This window comes from Leptonychotes weddellii, chromosome 5, assembly GCF_054177405.1.
Source record: "Leptonychotes weddellii isolate Sample4059 chromosome 5, ASM5417740v2, whole genome shotgun sequence".
Lineage (NCBI taxonomy): Eukaryota > Metazoa > Chordata > Mammalia > Carnivora > Phocidae > Leptonychotes > Leptonychotes weddellii.
Genome location: NC_138373.1, coordinates 133,678,004 through 133,700,271, shown reverse-complemented (window position 1 = coordinate 133,700,271; position 22,268 = coordinate 133,678,004). Strand labels below are relative to the sequence as shown.

The window sequence follows — 22,268 nt, the reverse complement described above, 5'->3', positions numbered from 1 at the left end:
CCCCATTTTTTTTTAAGATTTTATTTATTTATTTGACAGAGAGAGACACAGCGAGAGAGGGAACACAAGCAGGGGAAGTGGGAAAGGGAGAAGCAGGCTTCCCGCCAAGCAGGGAGCCCGATGCGGGACTCAATCCCAGGACCCTGGGACAATGACCTGAGCCGAAGGCAGACGCTTAACAACTGAGCCAACCAGGCACCCCGCAACTGATCCTAAAGAACAGGTTAATCCTGAGTCTCCAAAATAATTATTCTGAGCAAAAGTATATTCCTTAAAACCAGCACATATTGTGGGCAGACACTCAGGAAGAGACTCGGTGGTACCTAAGAAAAATTAGGAGATGGAAAAAAAATCCTGGTTTAGCCTCATCCAGATGTTGGTCAGCTTATGTCTATTGTCCCTAGTTTGCAGATTTTGAGCTCAAACACTTGGAGGAATCTTCCATCAGGAGTTAAATTATGGCACTGTTGTACTGTTCTTAGAGTAGCTATTCTCAAAATGTAGTTCCTGAACAGACAATATCAGCACCATCTGGGAGCTGGTCAGGAATGCAAATTCTCAGGTCCCACCCCAGACCTAATGAATCAGAAACTCTAGAGGGTCAGTGATCAGGGATTTAACTCCTCCCATTCTGATGGACCCGTTGTTTGAGTAGCACTGAACTAGGAAACATCCTAGAGGATATAATGGCTCTTTTCTCAGTGTAGCATTTGAGATAGTCCTGATTTCCAGAATGTTTTCAAAAACATATGATGGCGGCCAGCCCAGTCACCAGGTCAATCAGAAGTTTCCTCCTCAACTCAAAGCCTTTGAATGTCTATTTTCCGGCTAAACCCTGGGTTTCTGGCACCTGATGCTGCCTTGTGTATTCACTCAGGTGACAGATGATCTTGTAAGCAAGAATTTTCAGCCGGTGGGATTCTTCAGCCTGAAAGCTATGTCATGGCTTCTCCTTGGCTTCCTGCTCTGGAATCCAAGAAATTTACCTCCCAGAGAGCTTTCCCCTTTTCCCCCCTTTTTTTTTTTTCAACTGGAGCATCAACCTCAGCAGATTCTTGAACTGAAGCTGTCATGAATGTTTGTAAAGACTCTGGCCCCTGGGAGCCTAGTGTAAAACAATCTTTCTACCACATTCTCATCCAAGACTTTACTAACCTTTTGAAGTTCCAGGACTTAATTAGCATTTCTGTCTTCTACATCCTATTCAGTGGAGTACAATTCCTCTCTAGCATGGTGGTTCTCAACTTTGGCCACATATCTGAATCACCTCTAGAGTTTTTAGAAATCCTAATGTCTCAGCCACACCTCAGACTGTTGAAATCAGAATCTCTCGGGATGGGCCCAGATTAGGTGTTTGACTTCCCTCAGCTCTTCTTTTAGTGTCAGTTGCTATTTTTTTTCCGAATTATTTTAATCTGCATTTAATTTGATCACCATACTGCCCTAGGACTGTGTGCTAGATGTATGCCTTCTCATTTCTTTCTGGTCCAGACTTTTGCTTTTCTAACATAGTCCTGTAGATTTTGTCTTGTGGCATCTAACATAGGGACAGATTTAAAAAAAAAAGGGGGAGCAGCTGGGTAGCTCAGTTGGCTAAGTGGCTGACTCGTGATTTCGGCTCAGGTCACGATCTCGTGGGTCATGAGATCAAGCCTGAGTTGGCTCCTCGCTCAGCAGCGAGTCTGCTTGAGATTCTTCCTCTCTGCCCCTCTCCCCACTCACACTCACTCTCTCTCAGATAAATAAATAAATCTTTTTAAAAAATTAGTAAATTAAGTGCACCTGGGTGGCTCAGTCTGTTAAGCATCCAACTCTTAATTTCAGCTCAGGTCATGATCTCAGGGTCCTGGGACTGAACCTCTGCACTCAGCATGGAGTCTGCTTGGGATTCTCTCTCTCCCTCTCTTTCTGCCCCTCCCACTCTCTAAATAAATAAACAAAATCTTAATTTAAAAAAAAAAAAAGATTAGTAAATTATAAATCTTCCAGAAGTAACATTGTTCAAAAAATTTTTGGAACTCTTCATATTTTCGAGTTGAGTAATCTTGTCCTGGACATGTTCTCCTAAACTAAGATTGAAATTGACCTGTTATTTTCCTGCCTAACTCTCTTTTAATATGCCTTTCACTGGATCTTCCCCAATTCCACAAATTCATCATTTTAATACTCCTAGGACAAGTTCTGGTTAACCTTGTCTTGAGTCTGCCAGGAATAAACAGACTTGCCCTGTGTTTGTTAACATCCATACCCACAGGCATGGAAATAGTGCAAGGATTATTGCTTGGTAATGTTGTCACCCAACAGGTTGTACAATCACTGGCTTTGGATGTCAATGCGGCCAATATAAGATACAGATAGAGGGGCTCTAAAGGCTAATCACAGTGACATCATGCCAGACTCTGCTCACATTCAATGTGGGCTTTAAAGTAGAGGGCATGGTTGCAAATATATATTATAACTTGATTTCTTAACATATATGAGAAGAAGAACAAAGAAAAATATATAAAAGATATTGAGGTTGGATCGAACTTTCTCAGAAGTGTGTTCTCTTTGGAGTTATGATATCAAAACTTTGATTAAATATGATAAATATGAAAGAAATCAAATTCAGGACATTTAAGATAAAAATCCTTCCACTAAAACTATATTGAATCGATAACATATATAAAGACATAAAAGAAGTTAAAGGGAATTGGTACATTTTGGTACTGAGCGAGAAAAGGAAGATCATAAAATCAAGGATTTTCAAGGCCCATTAACGACTATTCAGCAGCCTTCTATTGGCAGGGTCATTCAATCTTAGTAATAATAGCAAAACCTTATGGTTGTCAACAAATTTAAAGATTCTGATCCCTTGAAAAACAGCTCTTCCTTTGCCTCAGCTATTAAAGAGCTGACCTACCTAGAGTCCTTTGTCCTGGTTCTATGGTTATCAACAATCTTTTGATCATAATTAGCTTCCCAAGTGATACTGCAGAGACTACAGATAATATATTGGTGGCAGTAGGAGGATTCAGGGTAGCTTTCTGGTTTAGTACAGTTTTGGGATTTCTTTAAAGTAATTCTGCCCCTAAAAGATAAAGGTTTCTAAATTTGTAAAATTTTGTAAGGCTTTACCATTGAAATTGGACAGTAGAAACAAATTAACATACTAATTATCTCTTTCAAAGGCAGTTGGCTATTAGCTGGTCCTCCCTGGGACATCCTCTATAAATGCACATATTTTCCTATTCAAAATGTCTATTATTACCCTCTGATAATATATACATCATCATCATCATCACCATGAGTGAATAGCAATTTTATGCAAAGAAGTTCTACATATTAAAAGGCATGGTTTATTATGCTTTGTGAATCAATAAAGTCTGTATTAGAAGGAACAATTTGCTTTGTGTTAGGATAGGAAAGATTTCAACTTTTTAAGTTTCAACTTAAAAAAAAAACTAAATTACTCCATCATAAAAAAAAAAACTATTATAAGATAGTTCCAAATCTCTTGATTTTCAGTCCAACTTCTTGTTTTCAATTATTGTGATTGACTCTCCCCCTAACCCTATCCTCATAAGATTACTGATTTCAGCCTTCACTAAATTGTCTTTCTGGTGTCCTTACTTGGGGAGCAAAGGCAGTAAGGGGAAAGGGAATGTGAACTGGCTTTGTTATTAGATAATATTTCTAAAGCCTTTGCCAAATTCTCTACCAATATTATCTGGAGACATTCAATTAGAACTAGATGATACATTTTGTGAGAACCAGAATATTGAAAATCTATTAAGTTTCTGGAGCCTAACAGAATGATGGTGAATGGAGACCTCAATAAACTGGGATAAAACTGAAGTAGAATTTTTTTCTGGCAACTAAAAGTGGAATATTGCCACATTTTCTGACAAAAAGGAAAGGAAATGAGAAAATAAACATGTGAACAACAAAATACTGTGGTCCCAGAAGAGACACACACTTAAACATTACATTAAATACAAAGAAGTATTACCATTTAGAGTTATGAATTTATGATGAATCCCCATCTATTAGGATAGATTTTTAAAAACATGAAAGAATTCACATGTTTTCATAAATACATCCTAGCAAGTCAATTTCAAATATTATGATTGTGTGACTTTGGAAGTAAATAGAAAGCCATTAACTAATTTTGATATTGGACTTATAGACATTTACTCATTATATAGATTTATTAACTCTGGTTTATGTAGATTTGTTAACTCTGATTTAATCCAGTTTATAAAATACTCAGCTTTAAAAATAAATAAATTGAAATAATGGTGAATTCACTCAAATGTGAATTATTTCAGTAAGTACTCCACCAAATAAGCAAGACCGAAGAACAGTTGTTTGTAAAAAAGAAATCAGAGAGGATAGAGTGACAAAAAAACAGGCATTTATTATTTTTGTTCTAATGTCAGTGATATGTGCTAGGTAAATCAACCCATAAAAGCATTAAAAATTGTTCCCTCAGTATGAATAAGAAATGGATAAGAAAACAAAAATTGGAAAGATGTATATTAGGGCAAGATACATTAGCAGCTGTAACAAACACTTCCAAAATCCCAATGGCTTTGCACAGTAAAAATTTATAACTTGCTGACGTGACTGTCCAATGCAGGTCAATAGGTTTACAGTCCTTCAAGTAGTTATTCAGGGATTCAAACTTCTTTCGTGCTAGACCTTCACCATCTTCACCTTCAAGGTCACACTGGTATCTTCTGTTGACAGATTGAGAGAGGATCCTTGCTCCTCACTAATTTGGACCAGATGTGCTGCTTACTTCCTTTCCCATTCAGTTGGCTAAAACTAGCCACATGACCTAAGCCAGAGCCAAAGAAAGTGGAAAATGCACCGGCGCTGAATGCCCAGGAGGAAAATGAAACTGTGGTGAATACATGGAATTGTCTTAGCCATCATGTTTAACCAGACTAAAATTTCATTCTGACATAATACTTATTTCTCATGAAAGTGAGAATTATAACAAATGCTACTTGAATTTTACAACCCATCTACATCAATGTTATGTGATATTTTTCATACTTGTCAATATCAGGGGAAGACTGAAAGACTGTCAAGTGCTCCCACAGGGTAACATGGCCTTGGTATGGTCTCCAGCCTTCAGGATCAGCAACTGACTAACATAATCAGTGATGATCAAATCAGATTGTAGGTCGATGAAGGATGCCAAGCAAAAATTATATGAGGCTTAAAATTTGTACAAGAAAGTCCATTTATGAATTTATAATGTGAAGGCTGTGATGATGAGGCTCTCTTCCATGAACTGGAACCCCTCCTTCTCGGAACGCAGTACCTAAGAAGCTAGATTATTCAGCAGAAATTTATTTGGCTGAGTACAGAATAAAAATTAGGTAAATTAAGCAGTCTTATGGCAGCACTGATTAGATTCAAATCCTGGCCTTACTACTTAGAAATCATGTAACCTCTGACCATTTATTTGATCCTCCTATCCCGGGTCTCAGTTTACAAATCTATTAAATGTGCACAATTACTGCACCTTCTACAAAGAGTTATTCTGATAATAACATGTGAATCAATGGAAAGATCATAACAGTTTCTCACATAGTGAATATTCAATTCATGCTAGTTATTTTCATCTAGTCCCTGAAGAGATCCAATAAAACTTCTTTTGATACCAGAGATGATCTCTTTAGTGACTTTTGTGTATATTCAACAAATTTAATATTTCTTTTTTTTTTTTTAAGATTTTAGTTATTTATTTGACAGAGAGAGACACAGCGAGAGAGGGAACACAAGCAGGGGGAGTGGGAGAGGGAGAAGCGGGCTTCCCGCCGAGCAGGGAGCCCGATGCGGGGCTCCATCCCAGGACCCTGGGATCATGACCTGAGCCGAAGGCAGACGCTTAACGACTGAGCCACCCAGGCGCCCCATTAATATTTCTCTCCTTCAAACAATGCTGGCCACAATAATAAACCATTCTTTCCTGAACTTGATTTTTTCTAGGCTGCCACCCTCTTCATTTTATTTTTTCTTTCTTCAGCTGTACTATTACCACTAGTAAGTCAAGAGTCAGGAAGCTGTTCCCAAACACTTGGGAGGAATGGTTTTTTTCCTGTGCATTTTTAAGGTCAGTTTTATATCATGAGAACAATCTGAAGTCACTTCAATTTCTTGGGATGGAGGCCTCACTGTGACTCTATCCCAGACCCTATTAATATTTACACTAAAATCTGCATTATTTTTTGTATGCTAATAGGGACAATTATATCCTCATCTTTAAGTGAATATCAATGAGTCAACAAGAATTTCAGTGTATACATGCTTTTACTTTCTTTTTCTTCATGGATTTACTGTATTGTCAATAAAGCTGTTAAAAAATAAAATAAAATAAGATTGGGGGAAAAAAAGATGAGGAATGGAGGGAATTCCAAGCAGAACAACTCGTACACATAAATGTCTTATAGAACAAGGAGCATAAGAAATTAAAGATGGCGGGGCGGAAGAACTGAAGGCTCAAATCTGAGTATCCTGAACTCTTTCATAGCTTTCTTTCTGTTATTGCATATGTGACATTTTTGTTAAGTTCCTTATTGGAAATTTAGCTGCAGATTAAGTGCTGAGATCAAAAGATATCAAAATATTAGAAAAAAAACACACATTACGTTTTATTAGTCAAAACACATGCTTAGGAGCAGAAAATGCCTTGTGACCATCCTGAACAGGTATAAGGAGCATGTTCAAGAAGTCAGTACTGACAGAGTTCCCTGGCAAAGGGAAGCAGTCAAGAAGAAGTATGACCGTTGTTTCCAAATGCACTATTTTTTCATATTTTTACTCTGAAATTAAGACAAACATATTAAGTAGACCCAATGGTAGCAATATGGTCCTACGGGTCATTTAGATGTGTTTTTTGCTAAAAGACAAATGGATTTGATTAAAATTATTTATAACCAAATGTTACCACTTAAAATGGTGCTGTGTACTTTTACAGAAAGACTTTTCTGTGGATAACTCTTCTGATTATTGGAGAATGGAAGTCTCAAATCTTTTGCAGTATTCTTAAATGATATAAATATTGCTGGTAAAAGTCTCAGTCACATCATCTGGTGCAAGAAAGGTAACTGAATCATTTTCTACTGAGTGTCCTGATGTCTCCAGGGAGCAAAAACTTTATCTAAGACACCTGAGGGTCATGTAAACCCCTTTTTCCCTGAGATTGTACTGGGGTGCTAGGTTACTTACAAGAACTGAAGGCTGTGTGGGGTGCAGAAGGCTGAGGCAGGCCTGATGACTCTTCTTGGCACTATTATCGCTCCAACCTGACATCTGCTGACACTTCCCTCTACCCAGGTCACTGTCTTTGGGCTATGCATTTGTCATTTCTGGTGCAGACATACTCTTTCACAGGCATGGAATGTACTCCTAAATACAGTCCACCATGACATAAACTATCTATAGCTCTAAAGCCCGGTAGGAAGGGGATAGAAATTGACAACTTACTACAAACCAGGCAACTCAGAGTTGTGCCCTGCTGGTCCCATGTCGAGAAGATAGGCAAGCGCAGGGATGGCTAAGTCCAAAGCCATGGGCAGGAGTGATCCTTTGTATTTACTGTTTGCAAAATTCAGGTAAATATAATAAAGTGGTTTAAACATTTTAGTGGGGGAACAGGTCAGAGTAAAACAAGGAGGTAAAAGGAAAAATAACGGAGGAAAATTCAGGAAGAATGAATATTTATATCAGAGCCTCGGTTATATTTGCATTTGAGGGTTGCAGTTGTAGTTTGAGAAAAAGGGGCAGGGATGTTTTCTGGCCATTTGTGTTTATCCCCAAATTTAGGTTTCTGTAGCATAAGCATAAAAGTCAGCCACATGGAGAGCCAGGTGCTCATGCTTCCCTGCCTTCCTCTCTTTGTATGCATTGCCTCACAACTTCATATCACAGTATGGAAATTGTTAGAAGAAGGAAAAAAAAAAGACAGAAGCCTAAACCATTTCTATCCAATAGTGAGAATAAATGTGTTTGCAACGCAAACAGCTTACCAGGAACGGCACTTTGAGTTTATAGTTCTGGGATTTTGCTGAGCTGAGAAAGCATTCCTTTCCCTTCGTCTTCAAAACTATTCAACATTCACATTTTATTAGCAAGTAAGCATTAACAAAACAGGTTCTGATAAACACAAAAGCTGTTTTTGTCTCGTTACATTGGATGACAAGTGAGATCTTACAGCTTCATGTCAGATCAGTGGAAAAACAATTATCTGTAGAAAGTATGTGCAAACATTTTTCCTGCAAAGCTAAAGATTCAAGGCGACGTGTCTGGAATGTGTTTCTCCCTTTAGGCTGCCTCCATTCCATGAAACATCTGTCTCCATTTCCGCTCTTCCTGGAGCCTCCTTTTGGTCTCTGCAGGTCTATTCCTTCTAAATCTGCTTAATTCTGATCCTGCAGATGGAAACCGTATGTCTCCCTGTTTAAGGAAGTGTGCCCAATCTTCTCAAGTGGAGATTTCTGACCAAGTTTTACAAAATCTTCATGTATGGCTTCCTAATTCACCAAATACAGTATGAGTTGCTTTTGGTTTGATTTCATGCTTTAAGTGATTCTTATGAGTAATTCTTATCAGTAAAATCTCTGAAATTAAATATAAAGCTGTGAATTAGATATATTTTGGACAAGCAGTTTTAAAATTGATTTAATAAGTACTTGTTGATCACCTATTATGCCAAAACCTTGAGGTATAAATATAAAACATGTAACATAGAGTGTACCATCTAGTGGGCTTGGATAGGCAGAAAACTGATGGAGTCATTAAAATACAGTGTAGGAAAGGCGGAAATGGGGAGACTCTACAGAAACATAGAAAGAGACACAATTCAAAAGTGTGAACTGACAAAAGAGTTTATCCTTTAAAAGGATAATTCTCATTTGTGAAGCAGTGTATTCAAATTTATTTAAAAATGATATTAAATAATAAACATATCTTAAAATATTGTGATTATCTAAAACATCTCTCTAAAATACTCAGAAAATATCTGGCCTAGTTATGTATTTATTTTACACATAAAATTAATACTGTGCATGTCATTTTGACATTAAATAAATTAGAAGGTAATTTGTGTGGGGTTTTTTGCCTGTTTAATAAATGCAAATGAAGTGTGGGAAGGATCAAGCAGCCCTATCAGGGTGGTAAAAGGAGAATCTGGGATTTCTGGGGATGTCATGAAGAAAGTATGCCCCCAAAAGTTGGCGCTGCATGTTGCCAACAAACTGTCTTGAGCAGATTTCCTGCCTAAGGTGACAAGGTTGTCAGGGAGGTAGACATTTATTAAATAATACAGAGGAATAGACATTGAGGCATGGTAAGGGATTTGAGAGGAAGGAGTTATTCTAAATGCAAACAGTGTTCTTAAGAACAGTTACTCATTACCTAAAATATGCAAGAAGAGAAAATCAAATATAATCTAAGATACAATCCCTGAAAAAATATTTGAGCATTTTCTTCAATTTTAATAAGTTCCCTCTATTGTCAAAGCTTTCAAAAAGGTCAATTTAACAAGCCCAAATATTGTTGGTAATACTTGTTACTCAAAATAATATTGAAAGTATATGAGAAATGGCACATCATAATCAAATCATATAGTTTTCGTATCTCCATATATATTTTTCTTTTGGTAGAAAGGATGCTTTCCAGTAAAACAATTGGAAGAAGTGTAAATTGTAAAAAACAAAAACAAAAACAAAACCCACAAAAACAAAAAACACACACAAACAAACAAACCCAGAATATTTGAATCTAGGAAACCAAGGATTAAAAGGACTCAAAGGAACATACACCTTAATTTCTTAATGGTTGTTCTCTTCAAAGGGAATGGAATCAGAGCTTCAGGGTAAAGGGCCTTTGGGACTTTATTCTGCACACTGCTGGGTTAATTTGAGTCTTCCACAACAATAATGCATTCTTGCAAAGCTGTGTATTTACAAAACAATAACTGAGGTTTTTAAAAAAATGAATAAACATGTAAGAATGTTTGAAAAAGCAAGATGACCAAAAAAACCCCAAAAAACCATGGGCATTGGAAATTATCACTAAGATTTGAGAAGCAAAATTAATTAAAACCAACAATAACAGTAACGAACCACATGTGCTCAGCCAGGCAAGCGGGCCCCGCAGTGTTGCACTTCAGAACACCAGCGACCTCTTGTGGCCAAAATTGATACTTTTAAAATTTGTGTCCCTGCCTCATAGGATGGGTGATTAAGAAGGTTGCCTGATGAAATTCTGTTTCTTTTTCAGATTGAAATAGCCACAGTGATGCCTTCTGGCAACAGAGAGCTCCTTACCCCACCCCCACCGCCAGAGGAAGCTGAAGAAGAGGAGGAGGAGGAGTCCACCCCCAGACTGATCGATGGCTCTTCTCCACAGGGGCCTGAATTCACAGGGGTTCTGGGCCCACACACCAACGAAGGTCAGGTCCATCAAGGCTGATTTGAATTAAGTCCACTTGGTCCTACCTCAGTGCCACAGGCAATCCACATGACCCACAGAGAGAGTTTTGTCATAGGATCTTTGAAGCAGGAGATATACATGTATTTTGTATCCAAATATAAAGCAGTTTTAATATTCAGCTTTGGCATGATGGAAATGATCAAATAACCAAAGATTTGGGACAAAAATATTTATCTAGCATCATTACTCCGAACCTCTGTGGTGGAATGCATTTCTAGAACAAATAATCCACTATGCTGTTAGCAAGATGAGAATCTATGTCTGTCAGAGCCGACCACAGCAGTTCAGGGTGGTAAGGTAATGATGACTGATTTTGATGACGGGAAGAGTGGTAATATTTTACACTGACTGGGCACAGACTATCTGTGGGTCACAATGCCCACCTCACATTCTCTCATTCGACTACTACAACCTCCGTGTAAAGGTCTTAGGTCTTTCTTACTGAGCAAACTAGCTCAAAAATGGTAGGAACTTGTCAGAGATCACATAGCTGTTAGTTTTTCACACGGGGTTTAAAGCGAGCCTGTTCTGATTCTTGTCTGTGTACTTATTGAAACATAGACTTCTTCTCATTCAGTCCTCGGGAGCAGCCGAGTGGAAGGCATTCCATAATGCTGGAATCCATCTTGTACAGCCGGATGGTGATCTAAACCAGAGCCTTTTAGTTAATGAGAAAGAGTTCCTGATGCTAAATATGATTCTATGATCTGTCTATATTTCTTCTTAAAATTTGTCAGTGTCATCCTTGGGGGTACTCAGATGGACTCACACCAGAAGGTTTTCCCACACAGAGAATGGCATAGCGAGGGGGTGTAGAAAAATGAGTAGAATTCCCATTGCAAAAGTTTATGAGTACAGAGTTGAAGTGTCTCTGTACTCTAAGCTCTGGAGATACAAAACTTATCCTTAAAATGACTACTGTTCTCATGGACTTTTTTATCTAGTACAGGGAAACAACATGCAAACAAATGTAGAGGCAATAATATGTTCCAGATAATATGACAAAACTCTGTACAGAACATACTGAGAGAACAAAAGGGAGGGCATTCAAATGCCAGCTTTGGGACTTGCTGGATACACAATCTGGAGCAAGGCATTCAATATGTTTTGCGTTAGTTTCCTCGTCTAAAATATGGGATAATAAATAATAGATCTTACTTCACAGAATTGTTGTAAGGATTAAATGAATGAATTTAGTGCCTGACCCATAGTAAACATAGTAAGTGTTAGTTATTCTCATGACTCTATTATTGATAAAAGAGTTTATTTTTTTACTCTCAACAAATGTTTCAGTGTACAATACAGTTTTGTTAACTCTAGGCATTATGTTGTACAGCAGATCTCCAGAACTTAATCGTTTTGCATAACTGAAACTTTACAGCTGTTGACCAGCAGCTCCCCATCACTCCCCACCCAGCCCCTGCTAACCATCAGTCTACTCTCTGCATCTACCAGTTTTTAACTGTTCACCAATAAGCTATGTAAAGAGTTGTCTTCTGTAAAACGCTGTGTATATGCCAACCACTAAAGTGTTTTACGTATATGAACTCTTTGAAGAGTCAAAATGATACTACGTACTAGGTATTGTTATTTCCACTTTACAAATAGGAAAACTAAAATCCCAACATAGTGTAAAGGTTGTCCAAGATCATGGAGGTGGTACATAGCAGTGCTGAAATGCAAATAGAGACCACTAAACCCTAAGCCAGTGTCTCTAATGGATACATCAGAGATTCTTTCCACATAGTTAACATTCTATGGATTAGAACATTCTCCAAATAAAACCAAGGAGATGCACATACAACAGAAGCAAATGTAAGTGCCCAGAAGAAAGTTTCCAGTAGGGAAAGTAAATATATCTAGAACATTATTAACTTTTAAGTAATTTCAGATCCGTCAAAAGTTGACTAATCTGGCATCATTACCCATACTCAGGTCTATTAGCCAAGCCAAGGCACAACAGAAAAACATAATGCCCAATCTTTTCAAAAGCTTTAGTCAAAATTATAGCTCAAGAATGTCAGCTTTGAAACCATATAAAAAATCTATGACTTTAGGGAAAAAAAGCTATCTCCAAAGTAGTCTGAGGGGGAGTAATGAAGTTAAAACTTTAATTAACATTTTCATTTCCGCAAAGCATCGCCAGAAATTCTAAACTTTTAAATTTAAATCTTTTTTTTAAAGATTTTCTTTATTCACTTGAGAGAACAAGAGTGAGCAAGCAAGAGAGAGAGAGAGCATGAGCAGGGGGAGAGGGAGAAGCAGACTCCCCACTGAGCAGGGAGCCAGATGTGGGGCTCAATCCCAGGAACCTGAGCCAAAAGCAGATGCTTAACTGACTGAGCCACCCAGACGCCCCTAAATTTAAATCTTATATATTCATCAAAGTTAAATAGCTTGGAAAGAAATATTTAGAGCATTAGTTATCAAAATATCATATTTTTTTTTTACTATTAATACAAATTTCTAAAAACAACATCCTGAAGCCATATAAAGTAGACTTCAGTTATGAGTGGAAAAAGGAGAATTAAATTATAACTCTTGTGAATATATATATATAAATGACCCTAAGCATTATTGCTAAATTAGCAAAGCCATGAATATATAGAAGACTCAAATGCCTTACTTTTTAAAAATTTTATAAGTGGCAAATATTAATTTATAATGATTTGAAAAATTGGCAAGTGTTAAGTATTTTATAGCTTCCCCTTAAATTGTCTTTCCTAGATTTCCAGTCATAATATAGTTTTCATTTCTGAAGCTATTATTGTAAATAACTTTCCTACTTAATGATAGCAAGAAGACCTTAGTAGGTGTACTACTGTTTCTTGATCACAAACTACAAATGGATCCTTCAACTCAGGCAACCAAGTGTCCTGGTTTGCCTGGGAGTGAGGCGTCCCCCCATGGGGGATTTTCAAGGCTAAACCCAGGAAAGTCCCAGCGAAACTGGGATGAACTGAACACTGAGCAATCGCAAGAAAGTCCTTCCATCACTTCCATCTAGTTTCCTTCACGGCTCTTTCACATCCTCTGCTCATCTCACACCTTACCAACCTTCTTCTCCTCCTCCCTTGACTCCTCAAGCTCATCAGAGAGCTGAGCCTCCTACTCCACAGAGAAAATGCAATCTTCTGGTCAGCAGCTTTTCAGTCTTTCTGTTTTCAGATGTAATCTTTACCTACATTGACATGCGTGTGCCTTATCCCCCTCCCCCCATTACAACAAACTGTCCTCTCACATGGAGGATGTGATCCTTCCCGCTACGCTTCCGGTCCCATTTCCTACTGCCCTCTCAGGATCCTTTTGATATTCCACTTCTCCTACTTTGGATCTTTTTCTTCAAATTTCTCCTGCCTCAGTCCATTTACACACCGCATATATATCTGCTTATACCTATCACCATCTCTCTCTCCTCCTTCACAAACATCTCAATAGCATTGTCTATATTTGCTGTAACTATCTCTGTACCCCAACTCCCTCCTCAATTGGCTGTTAATCTGGCATCCAGCCCCATCACTCCACAGCTCTTACTGAAGTAGCCTATAACCACCACAAGGACTAATCCAAGAGATATTTTCAGTCCTTAACTTACCTGACATCTCAGCAGCCTTAGAATGTTTTCTATTCCCTTTTCCGTCAAACTCTCTCTCTCTCCATCTGGCCTCCATAACATCTCCCCATTCTCTTTTCTTCCTTTCCTTCTGGTCATTGCTTTTCTGTCTTCCTTAGAAGCTTACTGTCCTACAGGACCACTAAACAGAGCGTGAAGGAGGTGTACATATATGTGTGCGTGCATGCGATAGAGAGAGACAGACCAGTATGTTGAGATATAAGCCAGCCTCACAAATACCTTTTGGATCTGTTGCCTTTTCTTCGACACGTCACCATGACCCCAGCCAAGCAACCATCATCTTTTATCTAGATAACAACTTATCTCCACTCTGTCCACTTGCCCTCCCTCAGTCTTCTACCACACCTTCAAGCGGAATGATTTCTTTATACGCAAATCTGATCATGCAATGCCCTGCCCATCCTTAGGATAAGGAACAAAACCTGCAATAATACAGCCGATAAGGCTTCTGTATGGTATGTCCCATACATTTCAGTGCTCTCTGTGCTATAGTCGCGTGGACCATCTTTCAGTCCCTCCAAAGTGAAGGGCCTTGGCACATGCCACTTCCTCTGCCTGTGTACTCTTCACTCCCCCACCGCATGGTCAACTCCTTCTGTTCCTGCAGATCTCAACTCAGTTATCACCCTCTCAGAGAACCATGACTGTCAGACTGAGTCAAATTCCCCTATTTTATGCTCATACATATCATGACATTTTGCACAGTCATCATTTTATTTGTGCGATTCACATTTATCTTACACAGAAGATCATAAAATAGAATTGTGTCTCTTTGTGCTCCTCGCTGTTTCACCAGCTAGCACAGTGCCATTTACCTAGAAAGGATTCAGTAATTACATATTGAGTGAATTCATATTAATGATTATTACCCTATCTTTTTCTTGAAGCAGATTGTTTCAGTGGTGTGTTTAAATATTGAACCAAAGACCTAATAAAAATACTATGTGTGATGCTGTAGCTTTACAAAAACCACAGTCTTAATATTTACATTTGAAAAGAGAATTTCTAATAAGTATAAAAGCAACAACCACACTGTGTCCACTCGGTAATTTAAATTTTAAGACAGTACAAAGAATGTACTAATTATTGTGGCTGCTTTAATTGGTACATTTGACTTTAATTTTGATTTACAGAAAACTATATGAGAAAATATGAAATATACCAGGAAGGCCTGTATGAGACCGTAAACTTATTTAACAAACATCTAATCACATTCTTAGAAATTGTTTTTGTTACTTACATATAATTATTTGCCTCTACCTTTTAGACTTTCCAACCTGCCTTCTGTGTACGTGTATAAGTACCACCGTATACTGTGATGACCATGAACTTGATGCTATTCCTGCGCTACCCAAGAACACTGCTTATTTCTATTCCCGCTTCAACAGAATTAAAAAGATCAACAAAAATGACTTTGCAAGCCTAAGTATGGATGACAGCACTAATAACTTTGTCTTCTTTACAGACTTTCCTAAAATTGTTGCACTATAAAATGAAACTTGAATATGAAAATATGGCTCATAAATCAACTATTTTTTCTTATTTAAATATTTGAAGGTTTACTTTAATTATGTGAAAAATGATTGAGTGTTAAAGTTCATTATGAAACTATATAGTTGATATTTTCAAATACTATGTTTTCAAGAAATAGAATCATAAATATGTATATTTTATAGACTAGAACTCATTATCATGTCATGACATTGAGTAAAAGTCATGGTCATATATTTACGAGGATTTGGGTTGTTTGAATAGGCTTCCATTAAAGCACAATTGCTTTATGATTGATGCATACAAGCCTATATTCTGACTTTATAATGGTTGCCAACTTAGAAGAATTTTGGTACTTGTCTTTATAAAGTGTTTTAATCATTTGAAAATTTCTTTTTAATGTCTTTGTGTTTTAATGCTAATGTATCTATAACTATTAGAAAATATAGCAACCTGTCATCACTGAGGAAAACCTTTTAAATAGTAAAATCTAGACAAAGTTTATGAAGAATGTAGGGAAAAGACCAGTTATTTTAAATATAATGTGTCAATACCTTTGTTAAAGTTATGCTTTCTTACAAGTACATAAATATGTATAGTATTAGGTGGAAACTATTAAATTTTTATATAGAGTAGGTAGAAATAATTATTTCATTAATTGCCTATTGCTAATTCACTTCATATTTATATTTGCTTTTACGTGGGAAAATTTATCTTCATATTTTTATGTGAGCAAAACATATTCAAGAGTATTTAACTATTTCCTTCATTTCTCCTTCTAGATGATTTAAGAAGGATCGATCTGACATCAAATCTAATATCTGAGATTGATGAGGATGCATTCAGAAAGCTACCTCACCTCCGGGAGCTTGTCCTGCGTGACAATAAAATAAGGCAGCTCCCCGAACTGCCAAATACTTTGACATTTATCGATATCAGCAACAATAGGCTGGGAAGGAAAGGAATAAAACAAGAAGCATTTAAAGTGAGTTTTAAGTTTGGATATGGAAGACTCTCATCCTTCCGCCCCATTTACCGTCAATGATGAGCATTTTTATTTCCATAAGGAGATTCAATTTGATGAGATTTTTACCTTCTAAAATAAACTATACAATACTAATGTATCAAGCTTTTGGGAAATACTGCGTTTTGGTAAGTTCTGAGGCTGGTCGAACATCAAGAACAGAGAGCAGAGCTTGCATAAGGAGTGAGGGGCTCCCTGGAGTGCGAGTCTCTAAGGAGCACCTGGAAATGGTGTCAGCCAGACAAACTGCATTTTCCAAGAAATCCACTCAAGGCGAATATTCTATGTGGCTTAAAGGATGACAACTTGTGCAGGGTGTGGGTGGTGTCTTGAGGTAGAAGTCTTTTCAATTACCTTGTAAAAATAATGGATTTGGTTAATCTTAGAAATTTTGTTTTCTAAGTGAAGAAAGCAAGTTTGGAGCTAGACGGTCTTGCTTAGAGTAACAGCATAGAGTATGAGAACACTCACCAACCAGCTTTCTTACCCACTCTTAACTGTATTCAAGCTGCTTTTCTAAATCTCTGTTAAACACATTTAAAATCCTGTTTGAAGGGACACAGGGAGAGTGCAGGGGGCTGTGTGGACCAATTAGCACTGAGCAATGGCAGAAGTCCTATTTCTCCACCAGCTCTCCTGTAACCCTGGTAGGCGACGGAGCTAGGACACCTCATTGTAGCCTGCCAAGGGTCAAAGTTCAGTCTCCCCATTCAGCTTTTGTTGGCATGGGTGGTGGTGAGTCACGGTTTGTTCTATGGTGGTTGGCTAGAGTAGACCTGTTATTGTCTAAATGTTTTTTTTTTTGGTCTTGCTAGGCTGCCCTTTTCCTGGTACTTGTACTAGAGAGAACAGGATTTTGTTGGAGAGAAATTCTTTTTTCTCCATCCCTGTAACAGGAAGGCCATTCTTCCTCTGCCTTACCCAAATCCTCCAAATCCTATGCAGAATGTCTTCTATGTGAAGACACTGCCTTGTTTATACAGAAAAAGTTAAGAGTGGGCAAAGCAAGGTTCTTTGTAGAGATTGAGAAGCACTTTACATTTTCATCAAGAAATATTCGCTTACAGTTAATTTTTCCAAAACTCATTTGACTTGTCTAGTGACCTGGAGAACCAATCTGCTTCATCTTTGCAAAACGAGACCTTGACAGGCGTGTGTTATTTTACAAATAGTTGCATGAACAGGGAATGGAAAATATAATTGTGGTGCCGCTAATTTCCACTAAGTCTCTACATTTGGAATGTTTACAGGATATGTATGATCTCCATCACCTCTACCTCACCGATAACAATTTGGACCACATCCCTCTGCCACTCCCAGAAAATCTACAGGCCCTTCACCTTCAGGTAGGCTTCCACCAGTAAAGTATGCCCAACAGCTCCATGGAAAACAAAAGCAAAGAGGAGGAAGTCAGGAGACTAAAACTGTTTATAAATGACCTGTTGACACACTGTCACCATTTTTCTTCTTTTTCTCCTCTCATTCACTCGATCAGAGGGCAAGGTTTTTGTACATTCATGCCTGTCTATACTGATTTACTGATTGACCTTAGTCTTTAAAGATTTTCAGTCTTTGTCAAATCATAATGCATCTTTCTGGCACCCAAAATTACTTTTGAAAAAAAAAAAACTGAAAACTTCATCTGCTGAAGAAATGTGTAAGACTTGGAAATGGAAAACAAAAATGGGAGAAAGAAAAATCTAATTAATTTCTAGTTTTCAAGAGAGGAAAAAAAATGTCAATTTTAGCTTTTAATTTTAGGTTTTATGTATTGAATTAAATTCAATCCTAGGGCATTCCTATCTGCTGAGAGATGACAGACTTTCATCACTCTGGATTAAGAAAATGTGTTTCCAATGTGTTTTCTAATTCTGAATTAAATTTTATTACTATTGTCTGTGATAATATTGACCCCACAAAGTAACTGCGTCTCTGATATTGTATTCAAACACAGTGGGCTTGTGTATACAATACGACATTTTAAAAAAAGTAATTGGCTTCATATTCCTTATTCTAAGGTTTAAAAGGCATTAAGTGCACCCTTTAAAAATCTCCCTTCTCATGACTACCTCACCAATATAGTATATAGCTGTTTTTAATTTACATTGTCTTCAATTTATATTTTTAATACTTATATAAAAATCCCCAATATTGATTCATTTCAAAATGTTTGCCAAAATATAGTATAGTAATTAAGAATGAAGGCTCTAGCAAAAGCAGATTCTCTGGACTGAAATTCTATTTCTAATACTATCTAAAGATTGGAAAAAATATCTGAGCCTCCCCGCACCACAGTTTTAGATTATGAAGTGAATAGTAGTTACTGGAACATGATAAGTACTTACATGTAAGGCACAGTTATTATTAACAGCAGGTACCTATTACCTATCAAAGGGAGTAGTACAGCACCTAGGCACTAAACCTTTTATTCCTCGTGGACCCTTTGTAATGAGAAGAGGGTCAAGCCATCAGAAAGATATAATGATTATAAACATATATGCACCTAACCATATATAATTATACACTCATATTATTGTTATTAATCATTATTACATTATTATAATGATTATAAACAATATGTCTCAAAAATGTGTGAAGCATAAACTATCAGAATTGAAAGGAAAAATAGACAATTCAACAAAAAGTTGGATCTTCAATACTCCATTTTCAATAATAGAACAACCAGTCATAAGATCAAGTAGGAAATAGTTCAAGAACACCTTAACAACATCTTAAAAATTAACTAGACTTAACAGTTGTCTACACAGCATTCCACCCAACAACAGCAAAATATACATGGTTCTCAAGGGTTCAATGAACATTTTCCAGGATAGGTCATATACTAGGTCACAAAACTAGCCACAAAAAATTGAAAAGAACTGAAATCATGCAAAGTACTTTTCTGATTACAATGGAACTAAAATAGAAATCAACAACAAAGAAAATTTGGAAAATTCACCAATATGAGGATATTAAACAACACTTGCCCTAATAAGCAATGAGTCAAAGAAGAAATCTAATAAATCATTTAAGCAATGCCATAGGTAACAAAATTGATATACAAATATTAATTGTATATGTATACACTAGAAATGAACAATCTGAAAATGAAATTAAGAAAACAATTCTATTTATACTAATCACAAAATAATAAATCACCTAAGAATAATTTTAATCAAAAAAGTACAAGATTTGTAGACTGAATGCTACAACATTTTTGAAAGCTTTCTGCACAGCAAAAGAAACAGTCAACAGAGAGAAGAGATAACCTATAAATGGGAGAAGATATCTACAAACCATACATTTGATAAGGGGTTAATATCAGAAATATGTACAGAACTCAAATAACTCAATAAATAAATCAATTAAAATATTGGCAAAGGACCTAAGTAGACATTCCTTAAAAGAAAGCAAACAAATAGCCAACAGGTATATGAAAGGATGCTCAACATCATTCATCATAAGGGAAATGCAAATCAAAACCACAATGAGATGTCACCTCACTGAATGGCTATTATCAAAAAGATCAAAGATAACAAGGTTGACAAGGTTGTGGGAAAAAAGGGAACCCTTGCGTGCTATTGGTGGGAATGTAAGGGGTACAGTCATTATAGGAAATGGTATGGAGGTTCTTCAAAACGTTCAACAGAACCACCATATGAGTATATATCCAAGGGAAATGAAATCAGGATCTCAAAGAGACATCTGCACTGTCATGTTCACTACAGCATTATTCACAATTGCCAAGATATGGAAGCAATCTATGTGTCTCTCAAGGGTGAATTTACCTTACCATTTCCTGGACTGTACCCCTTACATTCCCACCAATAGTATGCAAGGGTTCCCTTTTTTTCCACAACCTTGTCAACCTTGTTATCTTTGGTCTTTTCGATAATAGCTATTCAGTGAAGTGGCATCTCATGTATACAATGGGATATTATTCATTCTTTAAAAAAGAAAAAAAATTTTAAAAAAAGAGAAAATTCTGCTATTTGCAACAACATGGGTGAGAATATTATGCTAAGTGAAATAAGCCCCAGACACAGATGGACACATATTGTAAGATCTCACTTATATGTGGAATCTAAAAAGTCAAACTCAAAGAAGCAGAGACTAGAATGATGCCAGGACCTGGGGACTGGGGGATATGGGAACATGTTAGTCAAAGAATATAAAGTTTTAGTTATTCAGAATGAATAAGTTCTGGAGATAAAATGTAATACAGCATGGAGACCATAGTTCAGAATATCCTCTTGTGTACTTGAAATTTGTTGAGAGTAGATCTTAAGTGTTCTTACCAGAAACACAAAAAAGGTAACCGTGGGAGGTGATGGAAATGTTAATTAGCTTGATTGTGGTAATCATTTCACAATGTAAACATATATCATAACATTATTCTGTACTCCTTAAACATATATAATTTTATCTGGGGAGAAACAGATCTAAATAAAGGAAAGATAGTCCATATTCATGGTTTGGGAGATTTAATAATGAGATGGAAATACTCCCCAAATTGATCTACAGATCTTTTATATAGAAAGTCACAGGTAATCCACTAAACTATTTGAACGAATAAATGAGTTCAGCAATGTGGCAGGTTATAAAATCAATATAAAATATCAATTGCATTCAATACACTAGCCATGAATTAAACCACAATGAGATACCACTTCACATCCACTTGGCTGGCTAAAATAAAATAGACAGATAATTACAAGTGTTGGTTAGGATGCAGAGAAAATTGGAACACATATATTGCTGGTAGGAATCGAAAATGGTGCAGCTACTTTGGAAAAGTTTGACACTTCCTTGAAATATTAAACATAGAGTTACTATAAACCCAAAATTCAACTCGCAGGTATATACCCAGGAAATCTGAAAACATATGTCAACACAAAACTTGTTTGCAAATGTTCATAGAAGCATTATTCATAAGAGTCAAAGGTAGAAAAAAAATCCAAATTTCTATTAACTGATGAAAGGATAAAAATGTGGTATATCCACACAATGGAATATTATCAGACAATAAAACACAAAGAAGTACTGATACATGGTACAAAATATATAAACCTTGAAAATGCAATTCTAAGTAAAAGAACCCAGCCACAGAAGATGATCTATGATTCCATTTACATAAAATATCTAATATAGGAAAATCCATAAAAACAGAAGTAAATTAGAAGTCACCATGGGCTAAAGATAGGGGAAAATCGGGGGGGGGGGTAATTGCTAATATCTACAGGGTTTAGCATGTCCTAAAATTAAATTATGGTGAAAATATTAATTAAAAAAATTTAAAAATTAAATTAAACTATGGTGATGGTTGTACAACTCGGTGACTATCTTAAAAACCACTGAACCATATACTTAAAACGAAGGAATTTTATGGTATGTGAAATATACTCAATAAAGTTGTTTTTAAATATGTATTTCTGGGCCCTGCTTATCTTCCTGATAGTTGCTCACTTTCTCCCTCACTCTACTTCAGCCATGTTGACTCTTTTCCCATTTTTGAACATTCCAAGGTAATTACTCAGACTGAACGTGGTCTTCTCTCTCCCTGCAATGTTCCTACCTTGGCTCTTTCCATGCCCGTGTGTTGTTATTCCATTCTCAGCTCCACTGCTC

The 22,268-nt window shown here is 36.7% G+C and overlaps 1 protein-coding gene across 1 annotated transcript in view; it reads left to right on the top strand.

Annotated features, from left to right (window-relative positions):
* The window catches only part of EPYC (epiphycan), a 36,728-nt gene that overhangs the window by 13,282 nt on the left and 1,178 nt on the right, over nucleotides 1-22,268 (top strand). The window contains exons 3-6 of the mRNA XM_006746758.2: nucleotides 10,279-10,450; nucleotides 15,393-15,551; nucleotides 16,399-16,601; nucleotides 17,891-17,986. Of these exons, the coding sequence (XP_006746821.2) occupies nucleotides 10,279-10,450; nucleotides 15,393-15,551; nucleotides 16,399-16,601; nucleotides 17,891-17,986 (630 nt within the window). The remainder of the gene's footprint in view (nucleotides 1-10,278; nucleotides 10,451-15,392; nucleotides 15,552-16,398; nucleotides 16,602-17,890; nucleotides 17,987-22,268) is intronic.